At 40.6% G+C, this 24,964-nt stretch overlaps 1 protein-coding gene across 1 annotated transcript in view; it reads left to right on the top strand.

Annotated features, from left to right (window-relative positions):
• Window positions 1–1,943: 1,943 nt before the first annotated feature.
• The window catches only part of LOC124550715 (XK-related protein 7-like), a 29,765-nt gene continuing 6,744 nt past the window's right edge, over window positions 1,944–24,964 (top strand). The window contains exons 1-4 of the mRNA XM_047125436.1: window positions 1,944–2,095; window positions 7,995–8,096; window positions 11,343–11,557; window positions 21,266–21,421. Coding sequence (XP_046981392.1) covers window positions 1,944–2,095; window positions 7,995–8,096; window positions 11,343–11,557; window positions 21,266–21,421 — 625 coding nt within the window. The remainder of the gene's footprint in view (window positions 2,096–7,994; window positions 8,097–11,342; window positions 11,558–21,265; window positions 21,422–24,964) is intronic.

Below are 24,964 nucleotides of genomic sequence, written 5' to 3'. Positions count from 1 at the left end.
TTCGTATCGCAACTTGACGTGTTATGAATGTATGCTGTTTCAAGGCAATGGCACATTGAATATTGTTAAAAACATGCCATTTTTGGTGCGATTTGTTGTAATTAAACTCCACATAATGGCTCATTGGCGGTTAAAGCTTCCATGAGATCTAAGTTACAATAAACAAAGAAAGCTATCGCTAGTTCATCACAGTGCAGTGGTAATAAGCGCTGAGTGACAGAATGTAATGTAACTACACGGAAGCGCCAAAGAAACTGGTATAGGCATCCATATTCAAAAACAGAGATGTGTAAACAGGCACAATACGGCGCCGCAGTCGGCAACGCCTACATAAGACAACAAGTGTCTGCCGCAGTTGTTAGATCGGTTACTGCTGCTACAATCACAGGTTATCAAGATTTAAATGAGTTTGAACGTGGTATTATAGTGGGCACACGAGCGATGGGACACGACATCTTCGAGGTAGCGACGAAGTGGCGATTTTCCCGAACGACCATTTCACGAGTGTACCGTGAATATCACGAATCCGGTAAAACATCAAATCTCCGACATCGTTGCGACCGGAAGAAGATCCTGCAAGAACGGGACCAACCATGACTGAAGATACTTCTTCAACGTTACAGAAGTGCAACCCTTCCGCAAATAGCTGCAGATTTCAATGCTGGGACATCAACAACTGTTAACGTGCGAAGCAGTCAATGAAACATCATCGATATGGGCTTACGAAGCCGAACGTCCACTCGTGTACCCTCGATGACTGCACGACACAAAGCTTTACGCTTCGCCTGGGCCCATCAACACTTACATTGGACTGTTAACGACTAGAAACATGTTGGCTGTCGGACGAGTCTCGTTTCAAATTGTATCGAGCAGATGGAGACAACCTCATAAATCCATGGACCCTGCATGTCAGTAGGGGACTGTTTAAGTTGGTGGAGGCTCTGTAATGGTGTGGTGGGTGTGCAGTTGGAGTGATATGAGACCCCTGATACGACTAGACACGATTCTGACAGGTGACACGTACGTAAGCATCCTGTCTGATCACCTGCGTCCATTCATGTCCATTGCGCATTCCGACGGATTTGGGCAATTCCAGCAGGACAGTGTGACACCCCACACGTCCAGAATTGCTACAGAGTGGCTCCAGGAACACTTATGCTGGCCAACAAACAGACTTGAACAATATTGAGCATATCTGGGGTGTCCTGTAACGTGCTGTTTAGAAGAGATTTCCACCCCCTCGTACTCTTACGGATTTATGGACAGCCCTGCGGGGTTCATGGTCTCAGTTCTCTCCAGCACTACTTCAGACATTAGTCGAGTCCATGCCACGTCGTGTTGCGATACTTCTGCGTGCTCGCGAGAGCCCTACACCATATTAGGCATGTCTGAGACTACAGTCGATAGACAGCTCTTTTCGATTCAGCGTGTTACGTGAAAATGACGTCACATTTGCACGACGTCTTGTGAACTGTTGGTTACCACGCTTTGCAGGCTGTGACGTCAGACGCCAAACTGGATCACTTCACAGTAGCCGGTGCATTCGGGAAAGCCAACAGGAAAAGACTAGCGGAAGACGGCCGCCTTCTACAACGGAAAAGATGCGAAATTCCCAGCAGGGAAGCCGAGCCGGCTGCTTACGCAGCTTGCTCCCTGTAAGACAGGCTCATATCTCGGCTGTCAAGCACTTCGTTGACACGCAAAAAGTGGTCAGTTAATAATTAGGCTCGTACATGTGATGTATTGTGTAACAGACTTTTAAAAAATTGCGACAGAAAAGCGATATGTCAACGGTGGTCGTGTAAGCTGTAAAAATGGGGGTCATCGAATGCGATGCCAGTGAAACAAGTGATCCGTCTGCTTCAAGACTGGCCGCTACAGACTCAGAGTCTGACTATGTTACAAAGCATTGTCGCATTACGTATCTAGCAATGCTACTACCGATGATTTCCATAATAACTCACATTGCAGACGTTGCACTGGATGCTAATCTGGCATATTCCTATTACGTTAGCGCCGAGTATGTTCACTTCAGGTTAACACTTCTGTTTATATTGTTTCCAGCATTCGTCAACACCGTGATTAGCGCAAGAATGTAAGTATCTTTATTATTTGTGTCGTTTTCATAAGGTGAATTATCCCTGGCGTCAGCCAAACCAAAAGTATGATAGAAGATATTTGCAACCTACATGACAAACAAATGCTAGGAATTGTGGTTTTTGTACCATTCACTTTTAAGTTGCCCTAAGTTTGTCATAACTGAATTTGTGAAGTTATCTTCTTTTTCACAACAATTCGCAGTGTTGCCGTACTGCCCGATGACAGATTCTTATTCTATAACACCACACCAAAAGAATCTATTTGTTAATACAGCCGTTGATTTTTCAAATAATACTGGTTCTTAAATTTTTATAATTCATGTGGGTAATGATTGTTGTCCTCTGTGTTCCTCATTTGCTTTCGTAAACTTACTATGTTCCCTACTGTGTATCTGTTTCATTCAATGAAGTGGCAACGTGTAATATAAGGTACTCTACTGTATAACATTAAGTTGGAAATGCATTTTTAAATGTCATGTAAACAAGGGAGGTGTAACTGAGTTGAGAACTAAAGGAAGCCGGCCGGTGTGGCCGAGCGGTTCTAGGCGCTTCAGTATGGAACCGCGCGACCGCTACGGTCACAGGTTCGAATCCTGCCTCGGGCATGGATGTGTGTGATGTCCTTAGGTTAGTTAGGTTTAAGTAGTTCTAAGTTCTAGGGGACTGATGACCTCAGATGTTAAGTCCCATAGTGCTCAGAGCCATTTGAACCATTTTGAACTAAAGGAAGTGTAATGGGATGGTTGCTGGAACAATCACTGAAGAATCTTCTATTTGAAGCCGTTTGTAGAACAGGGTGATTTAATAAATGAATGACCACTATTCTTGAAGGTGGTTACAATTTTCCAGATGTCTGCAGCTACCTAGCAGAACTGGTACTGATAACATGTAATTCCTTTTTCGGTGATGCAATATTTTTACGGAGGCGGTGGCTGTTACGTTGCGTGCCGATATTGGTAACTGTAGGCCGTTATATTGTATGGTCTATGTTGGTGACCGTTCGCGTGAATTACTGAATTACAGCGGATCGTATGTCGGTTGGCGATAGGGGTCAGATTGCTCATTCGTAATTTCCAGTGGTTCGTAAATAAAGATCGCTGGTATTATGTTTGGATCAAGCACAGTCTAACTAGACTGTTGAATCAAGTTAGAATGTAATCATGGGTGCAGAGGTACTGAGTGTTTGGCAAGAGTCGTCGGCTCCGACCAGTGACGTAATGGCAGCTGTGACGTCACGTTTTGGCGCATATTTTGAATTGCACAACATTATAGTGATTGCTCAGCAGAAGCGACCATTAAGAATATTATGTAAAGTATATAACGGTGTGTCTTGCAGATGTCTTTTCAGTGATCTTGGAATTCAGACACGCAGAAGAATAAATCTTTTGCAGCAAGATGGCGTGATTAATTGTGTCAAATGCCTTTCTCAGACCAAGAAAAATACATATGATGGTCACTTCACGACAACAAAAGTTGGAGTAAAATCTACGAATTTCTATATTGCATCAGGTTAGGGACTTCTGGAATGTCATTAATTTGGCATGGCGCACTCAAACATTTTCTATTCAAACGTTTTGCTGAATATTGAAAGTACTGCAGCTGGCCTGTAGTTGCTAGTATCTTCTGCACTTCCCAGTACTTTTGCGGTTTGAGTTTGTTGCTGTGAAGCAGGAGTTGAATTCATTAGCTATTTCCTTTTTATTGGAAACTAATCTCCTTTACTATTAGTTTAATGTTACTTGACAACTGTTTGTTTTAACACCTACTTTTCTTTGATGATTTGAGCATATTACCATTTTGTAGATTTTGGCTGCAGTAACTATATTCCCAAAGACCTTTCTAATGTGTATTGAAGAACTTCATAAATTCTTCGTCATTACCACATTTTTCTTTGCTGAGAGAGAACAGCTCTCAGTTTCTTTTAGCTGATATGAAGATACTTGTGATGGTCCACTTGGGGTCTTACCTACTGGTTGATATACTTATTTTTAAAGTGAAGGAGAAGTCAAAGTAACAGCACAAAGTATTTTGGATGCTGTTTATGGTTTGGAGCTGGTACACTGTCTGACAATTTTCTCTCTCTCTAGGGGACAGAAACGATTGCACATTGATTTCAAAGATGTTATTGCTTTGTGTTATAAATTTTAGTGTTGGGCCTTGCTTATTCGCAAATGTATCTATAATTAGTGCATTTCAGTCAGAGAATCTTACTAGCTACTTGAGCAAGACAACTTATACAATGAGGTTGTTGCTCATAAACATCAACTTCCATAATCTGCAAACCAGCATGAAGTGCATGGCAGTGTGTACTTCCTATTGTACCTAGCTTTTCTCATTCAATTCACATAAGGAGCGTGGAACAATGTAATTTGTCTAATCTTCTCCTTGCTGACCCTTTGGTATCAATAAATAGGAGGCTCATCATTTAAGTTTATCACTTAAAGTTGGTTCTTGAAATGTATGAAGTAGGCTTTCATGGGATAGTATCTGTCTCTCTTCAAGCACCTGCCAGTTAAGTTTGTACAGAATCTGTGCTATACTCTACCACTCGTCAGACAAATATGTAACCATTCATGCTACTCTTCTATGTATGTGTTCTATATCCTTGCTAGTTTGGTGCAGGTCCCACCCACTTGAGTCACATTCTAGGATGGGTCACACAAGTGTTTTTAAGCAGTCTCATTTGTAGATGAATTGCATTTCCCTAAATCTGCCAATAGACCAAAGTCTGCCACCTGCTTTGCCTCTGAATGAGCATATGTGATTGTTCCATTTCCTATCCCTATAAATTTGTTGAACCCAGATATTTACAGGAGTTGACCGATAAAAATTACGACTCATTGATACTGTAGTCATAGAATACTACATTTAAATTTCTGAACATTTAGAGCAAATTACCATTCTTTGCATCTCACTGAAATCGTATCAAGATAGCACAGAATATTTGTGCTACTTTTTCTGACAGCTCCTAATTATACACACATCAAAAAAAGTTTTGCATCACCCCAGTTCCCAGAACTCCTGCAGATAGACATTGACTGTGGATATTGTATCACAAACACAGTCGCTTTGACTATTCAGAGATGTCACTAAACCCACCCAAAGATGTAAAACTCATGCATGAGCAGCACCCATTAGACGGAGGGGGTCTGACAGCTGATCAGTTCCAGTCATTCCACCAGGAAGGAGGCACGCGGCTCGTGTTGTCTGTGGTTCAACCATGCCTAGATGATCAATAACCGTGGTTCGATCACATCCGCAGTTACTTTGTGCTAGGAAGGGCTCTCAACAAGCGAAGTGTCCAAGTGTCTCGGAGTGAACCAAAATGTTGTTGTTCGGACATGGAGGAGATATGGAGAGACAGGAACTGTCGATGACATGCCTCGCTCAGGCTGCCCAAGGGTTACTATTATAGTAGATAACCGCTACCTAGGGAACCCTGACAAAACGCCACCCTGTTGAATAACGCTTTTCGTGCAGCTACAGCACATCATGTTACGCCTCAAACTGTGCACAATAGGCTGCATGATGTGCACTCCCGATGTCCCTGGCGAGGTCCATTTTGCAACCACAACACCATGCAGCGCAGTACAGATGGGCCCAACAACATGCTGAAAGGACCGCTCAGGATTGGCATCATGTTCTCTTTACCGATGAGTGTCACGTATGCCTTCAACCAGACAATCCTTGGAAACGTGTTTGGAGGCAACCTGGTCAGGCTGAACGCCTTAGACACACTGTCCAGTGAGTGCAGCAAGGTGGAGGTTTCCTGCTGTTTTGGGGTGGCCTTATGTAGGGCCGACATATGCCTCTGGTGGTCATGGAAGGCGGCATAATGGCTGTACGATACATGACTGTCATCCTCTGACCTATATTGCAACCATATCAGTAGCATACTGGCGAGGCATTCATCTTCATGAAGGACAATTTGCGCCCCCATTGTGCACATCTTGTGAATGACTTCCTTCAGGATAACAACATTGCTCGGCTAGAGTGGCCAGCATGTTCTCCAGACATTAACCCTATCGAACATGCCTGAGATAGACTGGAAAGGGATGTTTATGGATGACATGACCCACCAACCACTCTGAGGGATCTACACCGAATTGCCGTTGAGGAGTAGGACAATCTGGGCCAACAGTGGCTTGATGAACTGATGGATAGTATGCCATGATGAATATAGGCATGCATCAATGCAAGAGGACGTGCTACTGGATATTAGACGTACCGGTGTGTACAGGAATCTGGACCACCACCTCTGAAAGTCTCACTGTATGGTGGTACAACATGCAATGCGTGGTATTCATGAGCAGTAAAAAGGGCGGAAATGATGTTTACATTGATCTCTACTCCAATTTTCTGTACGGGTTCCGGAATTCTCGTAACCGAGGTGATGCAAAACTTTTTTTGATGTGTGTAGATGACTGTGTCATCTCTGAGTAGTCTGAGATTACTGTTACATAATATACAGTCTGTTAAGTAAGAGTGTGGTAAGTATTACACACAGATTTTAAAAGATATCACACTAGTTCTTTCACAGGCCAAAGAGGGAAGCTTTGTCCTTCATGCAATGTTCATAAAGCTTTAGTTTACTCTGAATTCTTGGCTGAGACCTACAAGAAGAGACATGAGTGTAGCACATTGTCAAATCCATCCACATTTTTAACCAATTTATAGTGTGTTACCTTCTTTTGTGCAAATGGCTTTGAATTCCCTGTATATGTAGATGGGTCGGTATGACTCATTTTCAGGTCTTTGGGGTGGCTACAGATAAACACAGCCTCAAAACGCAACACGTAAGCTGCACTGATGTTTCTTCTTATGTATCTTGGTCAAGAATTCAAAGTAAACTAATGCTTTATTGACACTGAATGTAGGACAAAGCTACCCTCCACTGGGCTGTGAAAGAACTAAGGTGATATCTTTTACCCCTATGTGTAATGCAGACCATGCTCATACTTAACAGACTTCCCAGTGGCACATTTGAAGTTACTTATACACCTGTACATGACTCTCCATCTAAGGACACACTGTGTCCTTCTTAGCAAGAAATGCATTCAAAAATTTTGTTTAACTGCGTGATATACTTTTGATGTCTGTGGTACTGATCCATATGCTTTTCAGAAGTCCAGAAATACTGCAATAGCCAGGCTGCTGTGATTCATGGCTTTTAGGATGCCATGTGAGGAAAGTGCAACAAGTTGGGTTTCACCCGAACGATGTTACTGATACCTTCAGTGATTGGCATGGAGGTGGTCATTCTATTTGAGATATTTCATTATGCATCAGCTTTGAAGATATTCTAAGATTCTACAAAAAATTGACATCAAAGATATTGGACGGTAGTTTTATGGACCACTTCTGCTGCCCTTTAATATTTAACAATGTCTCAGTTTTACATAATATTATCATAAGGGCTTTTAATATTGTTTGTTAATTCATTCGTAACTCCCCCCCCCCCCCCCCCCTCCCCAACACACACACACACACACACACACACGCGCACACACACACACACACACACACACACATACACACAAAATCACACACAAATAAACACACCTAAAAGACTATGAACTGTTCTAGATGTCCATGCACAAACACATTCTGCTGTTCCTAGCAGATTGGAACTTACAGTTTGGCATTCTGTAGGTGAGTACTTTCCTTCATAACCACAGACATCACTAGTAGGACAATGAGCATACTTTGATTTTATGTCATTTCCTAGAACTTATGTCAAACCATCTTCTCATTCTGGGCAGTTTTCCAGTTGTGTTTATTTGGAGCAGTGATGTCTGTGAGGAAGACTGAACTGGTCATTGCTATATTAGGTCAACTAATTAAGATATTAATGTCATGTTATTTCAGTCAATTTAATATTTTTGATGTTCACAGGTATGTTGCGGATGAATATAATATGACACTTTCTAAGATAGCGACAAAGAGATGGCTACTCAGAATTTTTATGCTGTTTTTCCAGATGGCACCAATTTTAAGGCAAGTTTTATCATGAAAAAAGAGTGTCATGCTCTATTTTATTAAAATCATAATAGTTTGTGTGATGTAATCCTTGATAGCTTAACACCGATATGCTACAAAACTACTGTGTTAAGTTATAGGATACATAGCAAAAAGAACTGATAGTTGTCTATGCAATGCAATATTGACAGCCATGGTTTTTTTGTTGTGTAACCACATTGAATTTGTAGTTGATATTTTTTTCCCCAAACAGTGCCAGTATGTGTTGAGGGGGATGTGATCCATCCAGTAACACTATTTTCTAATAGGGGAAGCACTTCAAAGAAATGAGTGCAGCTCTAAAATGAACATCAAAAGGTCATCCATTGATAATAGAAGGCGTAGTCATTACAGGTGCATATTGCACCCAAGGACTGTGTGCTTAATACTTTGGAGGAGTTGGACATATTTGCACACAGAGAAACACACGGAATGGGTGCTAAAGAAGTGGACTGACTTCAGTAGAAATTGTTTCTTAGGAATGCAGAGGAGAATTGGGGAAGCCTCTGACCCATCTAATGAACATCTCTGTCTGCCATAGAGAATTCCCTGATCTTTTGAAAATCACTGAAATCCTACCTGAGTATAAGAAGGAAATAAAAGCTGACATGAAAAACTATAGGCCAATATCATTAAATTCAGAGCTTGGGAAGTTATTAGAGAAAGTAATATTAAACCAATTTGAGGCATATTCCATGAAACATAATCTACTTAACAATCTACAACATGGTTTTAGAAAAAGATGATCTACTGTAACAGCAATAGGAATTTTTATACATGAAATATTAAAGAAGCTAGAGGAAGTAGACAAGGTAACAGGCACCTTCCTTGGTATGAGTAAAGCTTCTGATACTGTGAATCATAGACTTCTACTGCATAAATTAGAAGCATGTGGGATGAGAGAGCTAGCCTTACAACTACTTACCTCCTATCTGAAATACAGGAAACAGTGTGTCAAGTTAACTTATAAAAGGAAAGAACAGTTGGTAACAACACAATCATCCCGCAAGATACTTCAGTGTGGTGTGCCCCAAGGAAGTATATTGGGGCCTTTTCTGTTTCTCTTGTACATTATTGGTTTAATTGAACCCCAAAACTGCAAGGTAGGTGATGACACATCTTTTGTCAGCTCGGGCCGTGATGTGCAAACTACTACAAACAGTAGTGAAATCTGTTATAATTTGTAAATAAGATACTCGCAAATAAAGAGAAGGGAGTAACAATGCAATTTATGCTTAGTAAGAGAGGTAGCTAAGATAAACAGGAGGGATTCCTGCCAAGAAATCTTCAGAAAATATAAAATACCAACCATCTACTCTATGTACATCCTACAGGCAATAGTGTTTGTGAAACAAAATCCAGAATATAATGTAACAAACACTAATGTACATAGGTGCAATTCATGGCAAAGGGAAAATGTTCACAGAATTGTAAGTAAAAAAGAAGGCTGCAGACCATAGTCCACATACAATAGGAACCATGTTTTACAATAGACTTCCACCTAACCTCAAGACAGCTGATTTAAACACTTTAAAGAATAAACTTCAGTATTTATTAATAGAGAAAAGATGTTATTCAGTACAATATTTCAAGTTGTTATGTCCCTTTGTAAAACAGTGTATGTACTGTAAGTTTGCTTTTGCAACGCAAAAATAACAATTTCTGACTTTCACATACTATATCAACATAATAATTTATATTTTAAGTTATAAAGTCTCTCTGTAAAACAGTTTATATAGCATAAGTTTGTTTTTGCAACAAAAAATGATAATTCTGACCTCCACTATTTATATCAATGTGTGCACTTATGTCTGTTAACTAAACCTTTGTATATGTGAACTAAAATCTATGAAAATGTCCAAAACCTGATTGTTATATGGACAGCAAACAAAAAATAACAAATAAACAAAGATATCTTTTATGACTTGATATGTTGCCTTGACGCTGTCTTTTGGCATCCACAGCAAGAACAGGGAACATGTGGCATTCTGTCTTTCACTTTTAACTATATTATTGATACTATCCATTAAGTATGTGTTTTCCTATTGAGTCTTTTCCTGATTGTTAAAGAAACCAGAAAGCTGGATAGTTCTTCAACAGTATCAAAACAAAACAGCAAACATACCATGATGAAACAGGACAATTTATTCCTCTCTCAATTTTAATTTACATTTTTTCTATGAATATTTCTGCAAATATTCCTTCACCTTAGACTAACTCATGGTGGTTCTGTGATGAATGGCTAGATACTTTTGAAATTTCATGATAAATTGCTCAGTATACCCTTTCTACTTGTCAACATATGAAGCTTTCAACAGGGTCACTGTGGTGCACTAGTATGTCAAAACTGGCAAATTATGCTCTTATTGGAAGTCTTATGACATTGCTAGAGTCATATTTAACTATATTCCACAATGTACTGAAATCGTGCAAGAGAATGGGAACATCATAGACAGGAAATGGTCCAGAATGAGAATCATAAAATTTGATGTGCTACAGGGCTTGACAATGGGACAATTTCTTTATGTAAGATATGTACATGGCCTTCTAAGTACTCAGGATAATGAACCATTCATTACTGCGCATTCTGCTGATAAGTGGGATCTTTGCTGAACAAAAAATCCAGCTAATCTTAGTAAGGAAGTTCAAAAAATTATTTCATTTAAGATTTGGATGTATAATGTTATAAGTTAATCTAATGCATGTATTGTCATGTCACATGATGGAAGTATATAAAGTAAATAAATAAATTCATTACACATCTTATGATACAGAATTCTGTAAGCTGTCTGTTTGTTGGCGTAGGATACAAGTTTGATTTGCAAAGTTTTTCGGAGATGGAGATTTGGGGGGGGTGGGGGGGGCGGGGGGGGGGGAGAGGTAGAGGGGGAGGGGGGAGGGGGGAAGGGATGGAGCAGATGCTCTGTCCTATTCTGCCTCTTACTGGGTACACACTTGCTGTCATCCCATTTTATTACAGTGTTCTGTTCTCTCTCTCTCTCTCTCTCTCTCTCTCTCTCTCTCTCTCTCTCTCTCTCTGTCTGTGTACATATGAGGTCATTCTCATGATCAAAGTCTACTTGCAGTGTTGGTGGGTTCAGTCTACACATTTTGATATACTTTTTCATGTTAGTGAACTAAAGTATATAAAATCAAGTATCCTTTAAACTTCACTACACCCTTCACAGAAATTGATATGTTGCCTGGCATTTTTAATATTTGCAGACATTGTGAAGTTCTGGTGTATGCTTGGAAATCATGGAAAGCAGCAAAAGAGAAAGACTTCGCAAACCAGCGTCAATATTATGAACTGATGGTGAAAGAGGATGCTGATGCAGCACTTCTGCGTCTCTTTGAATGTTTCCTGGAAGCAGCACCTCAACAGGTTTTACAGGGAACCATTATTTTAACAAGAACAAAAGAGGTTTCAGCTTTTACATGTAAGATTTTGTGGAACACATACTTTTTTTTATATGTTAAACAGTATGTAATTGAGCCAACTATGATAACTGAACAAAAGCAAATATGATGTAAGGTGTTTCTAGTAGTAGTAGTAGTAGTAGTAGTAGTAGCTTTATTCATCTGTAGATCTCTTTTTACAAGGATATAGGACATGTCAAAGTATTTACAAGTTTATATATATCTAAAAACAAAGATGATTTGACTTACCAAATGAAAGTGCTGGCAGGTCGACAGACACACAAACAACCACAAACATACACACAAAATTCAAGCTTTTGCAACAAACTGTTGCCTCATCAGGAAAGAGGGAAGGAGAGGGAAAGACGAAAGGAAGTGGGTTTTAAGGGAGAGGGTAAGGAGTCATTCCAATCCCGGGAGCGGAAAGACTTACCTTAGGGGGAAAAAAGGACGGGTATACACTCGCACACACACACATATCCATCCACACATATGCAGACACAAGCATTCATATTTACAAGTTTAGATCAATTTAAAATAAGCTAATTCATATACACATATATTTGGTGGATGGATATGTGTGTGTGTGCGAGTGTATACCCGTCCTTTTTTCCCCCCAAGGTAAGTCTTAACGCTTCCGGGATTGGAATGACTCCTTACCCTCTCCCTTAAAACCCACTTCCTTTCGTCTTTCCCTCTCCTTCCCTCTTTCCTGATGAGGCAACAGTTTGTTGCGAAAGCTTGAATTTTGTGTGTATGTTTGTGGTTGTTTGTGTGTCTGTCGACCTGCCAGCACTTTCATTTGGTAAGTCAAATCATCTTTGTTTTTGGATATATATTTCCTACGTGGAATGTTTCCCTCTATTATAACCATATCATTAATTATTTACAAGTTTATATATCTAAAAACAAAGATGATGTGACATACCAAACGAAAGCGCTGGGACGTCGATAGACACACAAACAAACACAAACATACACACAAAATTCAAGCTTTCGCAACAAACTGTTGCCTCATCAGGAAAGAGGGAAGGAGGGGAAAGACGAAAGGATGTGGGTTTTAAGGGAGAGGGTAAGGAGTCATTCCAATCCCGGGAGCGGAAAGACTTACCTTAGGGGGAAAAAAGGACGGGTATACACTCGCACACACACACATATCCATCCACACATATGCAGACACAAGCATTCATATTTACAAGTTTAGATCAATTTAAAATAAGCTAATTCATATACACATATATTTACAGAATTCTAGTTAGAGACAATCATTAAATTTACTCCTGGTATACAATACGTTTCTTACAAATAACTTAATAAATAATGTAATGACACACCGTTCTCTCATTTCTCACTATCAGTCACTGCACACACTATACACACATTGTTTCATAACACTTCACACACACACACACACACACACACACACACACACACACACACACACACACACTGGTGATCTCTGGGCCATTTTCTGTACTGCAACTTCCCATTTGCTATCCTGAAAAACTGTCAGCATGTTGAGCTCAGAAAGAGGAAGAGGTATTAGTATTGTGCTATGCATAGCTTGGGGGTAAGTATTTCTAGAAAGGAAAAAAAGGTGAAAAAAACATAAAGTGAAGGTGTTATGTGGAATGTTGGATGTTTTATAATCATTATTATTTATTTGTATAACACTTCTTTTATCAAAGCCCTACTCTGTTTTATCTAAGTAATCTGTCAATGTATAGAATGTATTGCATAACAGGTACTTTTTAGCTGCCTTGTTAAATAAGTGTATTTTTGCAATTTCTTTAATCTCTTTTGGTAACTTATTGTACAGTTTTATTCATTGGTAGAAAATGCTGTTTTGAGTTTTATGTTTATTTTTTTCTTGGTAAACGTAAGTTGAGTCTAGCTCTTGTTGCATGGTCAGATCTGTTTGTGCAGTGATTGTTGTTGTGGTCCTGAGACTGGTTTGATGCAGCTCTCCATGCTACTCTGTCCTGTGCTGGCTACTTCATCACCCAGTACCTACTGCAGCCTACATCCATCCGTATCTGTTTAGTGTATTCATTTCTTGGTCTCCCTCTACGATTTTTACCCCCCACACTGCCCTCCAGTACTAAATTGGTGATCCCTTGATGCCTCAGAACATGTCCTACCAACCGATCCCTTCTTCTAGTCAAGTTGTGCCACAAACTCCTCTTCTCCCCAATTCTATTCAATACCTCCTCATTAGTTATGTGATCTACCAGTAATTACCAATGTTATTTTTTATGTTTACAACTGACTGGTAAATGTATTCACATGGAGCAGTTAAAATCCCCAGTGCTTTGAACAGATCTTTACAATGAGCTTGACTAGTATTTTTGGTTATTATTCTTATGGCTCTTTTCTGGAGTTTGAAAATTGTGTTCATATTTTGTGCATTTGTTCCCCAAAAAAGAATGCCATAGCTAAGGATTGAGTGTACATATGAATAGTATGTAACTAAAAGACGCTGCATGTTACACACTGATGATAGGATTATAAGGGCATAACATGCTGATTACCTTTGTGTGTTCACACCACTTCAACTTAGAATCAATATTCATCCCTAGAAATTTTGCATTTGTTGCACAGTCTATAGAGGTGCCATCTACATTTAATTTAACATGGTCATTTTTCCTCTTCAAACTGAAATTCATGGCATTAGTTTTCTTTACATTCAATGTCACTTTATTGCTTATTGACCAAACATAAACTTCCCTGAGAGTTTCATTTCAGTTTTCAGCAAGGAGTTCTCTTGTTTACTCAGAGACTATAATATTGCTGTCATCAGCGAAGAGAATCTTTTCACCGTGAGTAACAGTACTGGGAAAGTCATTCTACCTCGCAGAACCCCTATGTTAATGTATTTTGTTTCTGGTAAGTGTTTTACTAAATGTTTGGATCTGTTTGAAGTATGTGTTATCTCTACTCTTTGTACCCTATCTGTTAGGTACGATTGAAACCAGTCATTAGCTATGCCTCTTATTCCTAATACCTCTAATTTATTTAATACACTCCTGGAAATGGAAAAAAGAACACATTGACACCGGTGTGTCAGACCCACCATACTTGCTCCGGACACTGCGAGAGGGCTGTACAAGCAATGATCACACGCACGGCACAGCGGACACACCAGGAACCGCGGTGTTGGCCGTCGAATTGCGCTAGCTGCGCAGCATTTGTGCACCGCCGCCGTCAGTGTCAGACAGTTTGCCGTGGCATACGGAGCTCCATCGCAGTCTTTAACACTGGTAGCATGCCGCGACAGCGTGGACGTGAACCGTATGTGCAGTTGACGGACTTTGAGCGAGGGCGTATAGTGGGCATGCGGGAGGCCGGGTGGACGTACCGCCGAATTGCTCAACACGTGGGGCGGGAGGTCTCCACAGTACATCGATGTTGTCGCCAGTGGTCGGCAGAAGGTGCACGTGCCCGTCGACCTGGGACCGGACCGCAGCGACGCACGGATGCACGCCAAGACCGTAGGATCCTACGCAGTGCCGTAGGGGACCGCACCGCCACTTCCCAGCAAATTAGGGACACTGTTGCTCCTGGGGTATCGGCGAGGACCATTCGCAACCGTCTCCATGAAGCTGGGCTACGGTCTCGCACACCGTTAGGCCGTCTTCCGCTCACGCCCCAACATCGTGCAGCCCGCCTCCAGTGGTGTCGCGAGAGGCGTGAATGGAGGGACGAATGGAGACGTGTCGTCTTCAGCGATGAGAGTCGCTTCTGCCTTGGTGCCAATGATGGTCGTATGCGTGTTTGGCGCCGTGCAGGTGAGCGCCACAATCAGGACTGCATACGACCGAGGCACACAGGCCAACACCCGGCATCATGGTGTGGGGAGCGATCTCCTACACTGGCCGTACACCACTGGTGATCGTCGAGGGGACACTGAATAGTGCACGGTACATCCAAACCGTCATCGAACCCATCGTTCTACCATTCCTAGACCGGCAAGGGAACTTGCTGTTCCAACAGGACAATGCACGTCCGCATGTATCCCGTGCCACCCAACGTGCTCTAGAAGGTGTAAGTCAACTACCTTGGCCAGCAAGATCTCCGGATCTGTCCCCCATTGAGCATGTTTGGGACTGGATGAAGCGTCGTCTCACGCGGTCTGCACGTCCAGCACGAACGCTGGTCCAACTGAGGTGCCAGGTGGAAATGGCATGGCAAGCCGTTCCACAGGACTACATCCAGCATCTCTACGATCGTCTCCATGGGAGAATAGCAGCCTGCATTGCTGCGAAAGGTGGATATACACTGTACTAGTGCCGACATTGTGCATGCTCTGTTGCCTGTGTCTATGTGCCTGTGGTTCTGTCAGTGTGATCATGTGATGTATCTGACCCCAGGAATGTGTCAATAAAGTTTCCCCTTCCTGGGACAATGAATTCACGGTGTTCTTATTTCAATTTCCAGGAGTGTAGAATCTTGTGGTTGACTGTATGAAACACCTTAGAAAGATCCAAAAATATACCCGTGACACACTGATCTTTATCAAGAGCATCAAGTACAACTTTTGTGAATTCTACTATGGCTGACTCCATATTTTTGTAGCATATTGACTGTCTAGTAAGTCTCCTTGCAATTTAAAAATCTGTAGCTTCAAAATTTGTGGTTAGTATTTGAATCACCACATCTTTCCCTCTGCCAGTACCTTTCTTCCAGTTGCCAGCCATCACAGTAGCTCTCCTGTATATGTAGCACTGAGAGCAGTCCTAAAAAAAAGTGAAATAGCATAGTCACAGCCTAGTGGATTGTTTCTACATTGAATATTTTTTCTGCAATGGTCTGTGTGCTATTTCGAAATTTTCTAACAAATTAAAACTGTTGTCAAATGAGGACTGTTTAACAAAGACCCTGGCCTTCTAATCTACATCTACGTACATTTTTTATCTTGTCTTTGTACTCCACATGCTGCATGTACCTGGGTGGAAGTAGGATCATTTGGCAGTCCCTTGTGAATACCAGTTCTCTAAACTTTCTCAATGGAGTTTTGAAAAAGGAGCAACTTCCTCCCTCCAGGGATTCTGTTTGAGCTCACAGAGCATTTCTGTAATACTCAGATGTTGATAAAACCACCTGCCAACAAAGCTAGCAGCACACTTTGATGTCTTCCTTTAATCTAAGCTGGCTAGGGTACCAAAAAGTCAAGGTGTACTTAAGAAAAAGTTACAGAACTTTTCTACTTGGGATTCTTTTATAGATGGGCTACACTTTTCTAGAATTCTCACGGTAAACCAAAATCAACCATTCACCTACCCTACAACTGGCCTTATGAGCTCATTCTGTCGCATGTTGCTTTGCTATATTGTGCCTGGATATTTAATCAACGTTCAGTTGTCAAGCAGTGCATTACTAATACTGAATTCAAACATTGCAGGTTTTTTATCCTACTCATCTGCCTTAACTTATATTTTTCTACATTTAGAGCAAATATCCATTCATAACACAAACTACAAATTTTTTCAAGTAATCCTGTATCTTTCTGGTGTCACACAATGATGATGCTTTCCCATATACTACATTGTTTCAGCAATCAGTTGCAGAATGCTGGCAACTCTGTTATCATTCGTGTATACAGCAAACATGAGCAGGCCTACCACACTTCTCTGGAGCACTCCTGATAATACCCTTGTCTTTGATTAACACTCACTGTTCAGGACAACACACTGGGTTCTATTACTTAAGAACCTGTTGATCCACTCACATATCTGGGAACCAATTCCTTATGCTTGGACCTTCATTAAGAGGCAGCAGTATGGCACTGTATCAAATGCTTTCCAGAGATCTAGCAATATGGAATCTGCCCATTGCCCTTCATCCGTGGTTTGAGGTATATGTTATGAAAAAAGAGCAAGCTAAGATTTGCACAAGCAATGCTTTCTAATGCTGATTTGTGAACAGAAGCTCTGTCTCAATGAAATTTATTATATTTTAACTTAGAATATGCTCAAGAATTCTGCAACAAACTGATGTTGAGGGTATTGGTCTGTGGTGTTGAAGATCCATTCTTTTTACTCATTTTATATAGATGCCAATGCCTTTACCGACTGATCTGTCTGGGCACGATTCACGACCCATCGGAAAGAGTGTGAATGGCATGGTTGGTGTCTAAGTTCCCAGTTCAACACCCAGTTAATCTGCCAGGAAGTTCCAAACCACACATACCCCACTGCAGAGTGAAAGATTAATTCTGCAGGTTAGATACTGACTCCATTGCTTGCATGAGAATCTCTTAAACAAAAGTGTTCCTGAAATGCATGCAATGGTGAAAATCAATTAAAACCAGGCCTAAAACATGGCCACATTTTTAATGTGGGTATTTGTTTGTATGTATGTGAAGTAGTTGTTTCTAGAAGGTATGTTCGGAAATCAAGTGTACTGTGACCATAATGGGCTGTGGATTTTTGTTTTTTGAGAGTTGACAACACTGAGTGGTAAAGAAGGATCCCCTGACAAGAACAAGCAAACACAGGAACACTGTGGTACACAAATTCACGTTGTCGTGTCCAGTTGTGTGAAAGATGTTGGTAAAAAATCCCGCCAAGTGCGAGCCACATGCTGCAGTCCGCTTTCTACTCGCAGAAGGAATAACACCTATCAAAATTTCTTTGGAAATCAAAATGTTCTATGGCAAAGGTATTATGAACAGACTGAGTATGTTTAATTGCTGTAAGAAGTTTAGTGGAGGCAGAAAAAATGTCCATGGCAAACAGAGGAGTGGAAGACCCTCCATTCTGACTTATGAGTTGGTGCAAAAAATTGAGGAAACTGTTTGTACAGACTATTGATTGACAGCAGATGAAATTTCTGTGATGTTTCTACAACTCCCCAGACCTGTATTATATGAGACACTCACAGAAATGCTGGGGCACAAGAAACTGTGCACAAGATGGGTCCCAAAACAGACCAACAAGAAAAATTGAGTTAACAGCACCTGCAAGTTTCTTGAGTGACTTGAACTGGAAGGTGAGGATTTTCTGAGCTCTTCATGATGTGAGATGAAATGGGTGTGGCTCATTATACACCTGAGACAAAAAGACAGTCATCACAGTGGTGTCACACCAGTTCCCCACCTGCCAAAAAATTCAAAACCAAAATTTCTGGCAGAAAAATCACATCCTAAGTGTTTTGAGATTGAAAAGGCATCATTTTGGTCGAATTTCTGCCTCAGGTGAAGGCCATCAATGCACAATAACATTGTGAGACCTAATTAAACTCAAAAGAAGCATTCAAATCAAAAGAAGGGGAATGATGATGAGAGGAATGTGCTTGTTGTACGACACCTGTCCTCACATAGCCCTAGCCACTGAGGCATGCTTGGACTCAATTTGATTGGGATGTTTTGAACCGCTCTCTATATTCCCCCGGCTAGGTGCCTCAGACTGTCATCTTTCATCTCCCTGAAGGCACACATGAGTGGCATTAAATTTTTAACTGATGCGCAATTGCAGAAACAGTTTCTAAGGTTTGGGAGGGGGGATGAGAGCTGGTGGGAGAGTTCTTAGAATGGGGCATAAGGAAGCTTGTGCCACAGCTCATTCACATGCAGCGAATGGGATCGTGATTATGTAGACAAATGGACAAACAGAGAACAAAATCTTCTAATTTCTTTTAAATACTCTTTTTCTAAAAAAAAAATAAAACAAAAAATAAAAAAAAAATCTAGTACACTTGCTTTCTGAACATGCCTTGTATAATCATTGTAGTTTACTAGCATTCAACACACTTATCACCATTGCTCACAAAGCGCAGAATATCTAGAGATTTGAGACTCTTATCATTACGGTGTCAGTGTTAAAATCATCTCACATTGCTGTGTTTTGTGAACATTGGTGTAAGGTGTACTGAATGCTACTAAGCTAGGATAACTGATACCAATCGTTTTTTCCTCACTAGCGCCAATCCAAAATTTCTTTCCTGGTAGTGAAGTTGCATGGTTCTGCAGTACCATTTGCCACATTCTCAGAGCTTACTGGAAAAATGATGGTGGTATTATGCTATGGGAAGTCCAGCTTTGGCATCTATATCTCTCAGAACTAATTAACAATCATTCGCATCCATTTCCTTTTTCTCAGCACTCATTTTTTTTAGAGTGGCTTGTACATAGTAACCCCGTTTTGGTTTGTTGTTGCAGGACATTTGGCCTTTTTTATACCACCACACCGACATAAAGAATTTTCAGTGACCACAATGATATCTCCATATTCAGGTCACATGCAATTTTTATGGTTGCTACGCCACACAACTGGAGGAAGTCCCACCTCCAAAAGGCAAAGATTTACACTGAAGAGCCAAAGAACTGGTACATTTGCCTAATATTGTGTAGGGTCCCTGTGAGCACGCAGAAGTGTTGCAACATGACATGGCATGGACTCGACTAATGTCTAAAGTAGTGCTGGAGGGAATTGACACCATGAACCTCGCAGTGCTGTTCATTAATCCATATAAGAGTACGAGGGGGTGGAGATCTCTTCTGAACGGCACGTTGCAATGCATCCCAGATATGTTCAATAATGTTTATGTCTCGGCAGTCTGGTGGCCAGCAGAAATGTTTAAACTTAGAAGACTGTTACTGGAGCCACATCGCAGAAATTCTGGATGTGTGGGGTGTCGCATTGTCCTGTTGGGCTTTCCCAAGTCCATCAGAATGCACAATGGAGATTAATGGATGCAGGTGATCAGATAGGATGCTTATGTATGTGTCACCTGTCAGGGTCATATCTAGATGTATCAGTGGTCCCATATTACTCCAACTGCACATGCCCCACACCATTACAGAGCCTCCACCAGCTTGAACAGTCCCCTGCTGATGTGCAGGGTCTAAGGATTCATGAGGTTGTTTCCATACCCGCACATGTCTATCCCCTCAATACAATTTGAAAAGACACTCAGCCAGGCAACATGTTTCCAGTCATCAACAGTCCAATTTCAGTGTTGATGGGCCCAGGTGAGGCATAAACCTTTATGTCAAGCAATCATCAAGGGTACACGAGATGGTCTTCGGTTCCGAAAGCACATACCATTGATGTTTTGTTGAATGGTTCGCACACTGACACTTGTTGATGGCCCAGCATTAAATGTGCAGCAATTTGCGGAAGGGTTGCATTGCTGTCACATTGAACAATTTTCTTCAATTGTCACTGGCCCCATTCTTGCAGAATCTTTTTCTGGCTGCAGCAATGTCAGAGATTTGATGTTTTACTGGATTCCTGATATTCACAGTACACTCGTGAAATGGTCGTACAGGAAAGTCCTCATTTCATCACCACCTTGGAGATGTTGAGTACCATCGCTTATGCACTGACTATAAAACCACATTCAAACTCACTTAAATCTTAATAACCTGCCATTGTAGCAGCAGTTACCGATCTGACAACTGCGCCTGACACTTACTGCCTGCCTATACCAGTTTCTTTGGTGTTTTGGTGTATATATTCCTTATCCACATCCTTCCATTCTCTGGTTCATTTACAATCCTCTTGAGCAATGCTTAACCTGTATTTTGTCTGTTAGTAATCCATTATTTGTCAGTATCTTAATGTATATATTGTCAGAGTTGAGAAAATTTTGGTTCATCATGTACCTTTAGAATCATATGCAAATAGCAATATGTTTATGTGCTTCAAACATGCTCTTTATTTTACTTATGGATAATATGATGAGATATTTCCTCAAGAAAATATAATACCTGTTTCTGTTTCTAGATGACAGTCAGATGGCATCTTTCGGAAGCTCCATGTTAAATATCGGCTGGTCTGTGGCCTCCTATCAAAGAGTAATACGGTTAGCACAACAAGACAAAGAAAACATCACATGGAAAGGAACAATTATACAGTTCCTCTGGCATTTCATGGTTACTGGTAAGATTTGTTTCTTTTCTTTCATTATTATTATTTTATTTTGGTTCATAGGATTCAGACTAAAAAATGTTTACGGTATGAAACTACTCATGAAAGCAACTTAATCAGCATATTTGGTTCATCAGTTGGTTTGTTGCATTTGGGAGGGAACCAAACAGAAAGGTCATCAGTCTCGTCAGATTAGGAAAGGATGGGGAAAAAAAATCAGCTGTGCCCTTTCAGAGGAATTATCCCAGCATTTGCCCAAAGCAATTTAGGGAAATCACGGAAAACCTAAATCAGGATGGCCGGATGTGGGTTTGAACCATCATCCTCCCAAATGTGAGTCTGGTTTGCTAACCACTGTGCCACCTCATTCAGTGAGCGTATTTTCAAAGCTCATTGTTGTAGACATCTTCATCTGATACTGATTTAAACTCTGTTTTCTATGAATAACTGATAAGTTCAGAATATAATTTACACTTCACTTTGCAAAGGCTAAAAATTATTTATGGAGTTAGACATACAAACTACTATAGTACAGCTGTAATTGCCTTATTCAACAGTCCTAAATGTTATAGCATACCTGGCACTGACAGTAAATATGACATTAAATTTTAACTGCACAGGATTGATATATTCTTTTATAGCAAAAGAGACAACTGAGGCAGTGAGTGCATAGACAAGAGTAAGACACCCTGAAAATTATTGAGGACTGAACATACAAAGTTACATAGCCTTGTCTTCATTTGAGACTGCTCTTACCTTAGTGCTTAGTTCTTCACTGCATTTTGGAGATTTAAGTGCTGTTACTTGTCCATCTGATTTAAATGCTTTTTGTCATTTAGCTCACAAAGAAAGGATTTTGGCTACATAAGCGAAGGACACCAAGTCCACATTCACCACAGCAGTACAAGTGTATGTGTCAACTAGCTCCACAAATGAAAAAGAGATTGAGAAAATGTATGAAGAGGTTATAAATTAATCAGGTAGTTAAAGGAAATGAAAATTTACACTGATGTGACAAAAGTCATAGGATAGTGATATGCACATATAAACATGGCAGTAATATCACATACAAAAGATAAAAGGGCAGTACATTGGTGGAGCTGTCATGTGTATTCAGGTGATTCATGTGAAAAGGTTTCAGATGTCATTATGGCCCTTACCGTGGGCATTAGCAGACTTTGAATGCGGAATGGTAGTTGGAGCTAAACACATGGGACATTTCGTTTTGGAAATCTATAGCGGATTCAGTATTCTGAGATCCACAGTGTCACGAGTGTGCTGAGAATACCAAATTTCAGGCAGTGCAGTGGGCAATGGACTTTACTCAACAAACGAGAGCAGCGGTGTTTGCATAGAATTGTCAGTTCTAACAGATAAGCAACACTGCATGAAATTACCACAGAAATCAATGTGGAATTTATGACAAATGTATCCATTAGGACAGTATGGCAAAATTTGGCATTAATGAGATATGGCAGAAGACAACCAACATGAGTGCATTTGCTAACAGCTTGACATCACCGGCTGCACCTCTCCCGGGCTTGTGGCCATATTGGGTGGGCCCCAGACAACTGGAAAAGAGTGGCCTGGTCATATGAGTCCCAATGTCAGTTGGTAAGAGCTGATGGTAGGGTTCAAGTGTGGTGCAGATACCACAAAACCAAGAACTCAAGTTATCAACAAGGTACTGTGCAAGCTGGTGGTAGCTCCATAATGGTGTGGCTGTGTTTTTATGGAATGGACTTGGTCCTCTGTTCCAACTGAACTGATCATTGGCTACTTGGAGGCCGTTTGCAGCCATTAATGGACTCCATGTTCCCAAACAATGTTGGAATTTTTTATGGACGATGATGCTGCATATCTTCAGGCCACAATTATTCCCAATTAGTCTAAAGAGCATCCTGGACAATTCAGTGAATGATTTGGACACCCAGATTGCCTGACATGAATCCCATTGAACATTTATGGGACATAATCGAGTGGTCAGTTCAATATTTATTGCAGGGGACTTCCAACGACTTGTTGAGTCCATGCTACATCACTTCTGTCGCTCTATTTTTTTTAAGTCAGTTATCTGATGGTTTTAATGCAGCCTGCCACGAGCTCCTCTCCTGTGCTAACCTCCAACCTCTTCATCTCAGACTAGTACTCACAGCCTACATCCTCTGTTATTTGCTGGATGTATTCCTATCTCTGTTTTTCTCTGCAGTTTTTACGCACTCTACAGCTCCCTCTAGTACCATAGAAGTTATTCCCTGATGTCTTAACTGATGCCCTACCATCCTCCCCTCCTTCTTGTCAGTGTTTTCCATACAATCCTTTCATCACCGATTCTGCGAAGAATCTCATCGTTCCTTACCTTATCAGTCCACCTAAATTTCAACATTCTTGTGTAGCACCACATCTCAGATGCTTCAGTTCTCTTCTTTTCCCATTTTCCCACAGTCCACCTTTAACTACCATACAATGCTATGATTCAAATGTCCATTCTTAGAAATTTATTACTTAGATTAAGAGCTATGTTTTATACTTGTAGACTTCTCCGGGCCAGGAATGCTTTCTTGCCAGTGATGGTCTGCTTTTTATGTCCTCCTTGCTCTATCCATCACAGGTTATTTTGCCACCTAGGTAGCAGAATTTCTAAACTTCATCCACTTGGTGATCACCAATCCAGATGATAAGTTCCTCACTGTTCCTATTTCTGCTATTTCTCGTTACTTTTGTCTTTCTTCAATCTACTCTCAACACATATTCTGTGCTCATTAGACCGTTCATTTCATTCATCAGATCCTGTAATTCTTCTTCACTTTCTCTGAGGATAGCAATGTCATCAACAAATCGTATCATTGATATCCTTTCACCTTGAATTTCAGTTCCACTCTTGAAAATTCCTTGTATTTCTGTCATTGTTTCTTCGATATACAGATTCAACAGCAAGGGCAAAAGACTATACCCCTGTCTTACACCCTCTTTAATCTGAGCACTTCGTTCTTGGTATTCCCGTCTCATTGTTCTCTCTTGGCTCTTATACATATTGTTTATTACCCATCTTTCCCTATATCTTACTCTATTTATCTCAGAATTTCTAACATCTTGCACAATTTGACACTGTCGAACTCTTTTTCCAGGTTGACAAATCCTACAAATCTGTCTGGACTTTCCTTTATTCTTGCTTCCATTATCAACCACAACATTAGAATTGCCTCTCTAGTGCCCTTACCTTTCCCAAAGCCAAACTGATCATCATCTAACACATTCTCAATTTTCTTTTCCATTCTTCTGTATATTATTCTGAAAAGCAACTTGGATGCATGTGCTGTTAAGCTGTTTTTTACAATAATTCTCACACTTTTTGGCTCTTGCAATCTTCAGAATTGTGTGAATGATGTTTTTTTGGAAGTCAGATCATATATTGCCAGTCTCATACATTCTATACACTAATGTGATTAGTCACTTTGTTGCCACTTCCCCCAATGATTTCAGAAATTCTCATGGAATAATATGTATCCCTTCTGACTTATTCAGTCTAAAGTCTTTGAAGTCTCTTTTAAATTC

Source organism: Schistocerca americana, chromosome 9 (genome assembly GCF_021461395.2).
Source record: "Schistocerca americana isolate TAMUIC-IGC-003095 chromosome 9, iqSchAmer2.1, whole genome shotgun sequence".
NCBI lineage: Eukaryota > Metazoa > Arthropoda > Insecta > Orthoptera > Acrididae > Schistocerca > Schistocerca americana.
Note: the sequence above shows the minus strand (reverse complement) of the source record. Positions and strands in the feature narration are given on the sequence as shown.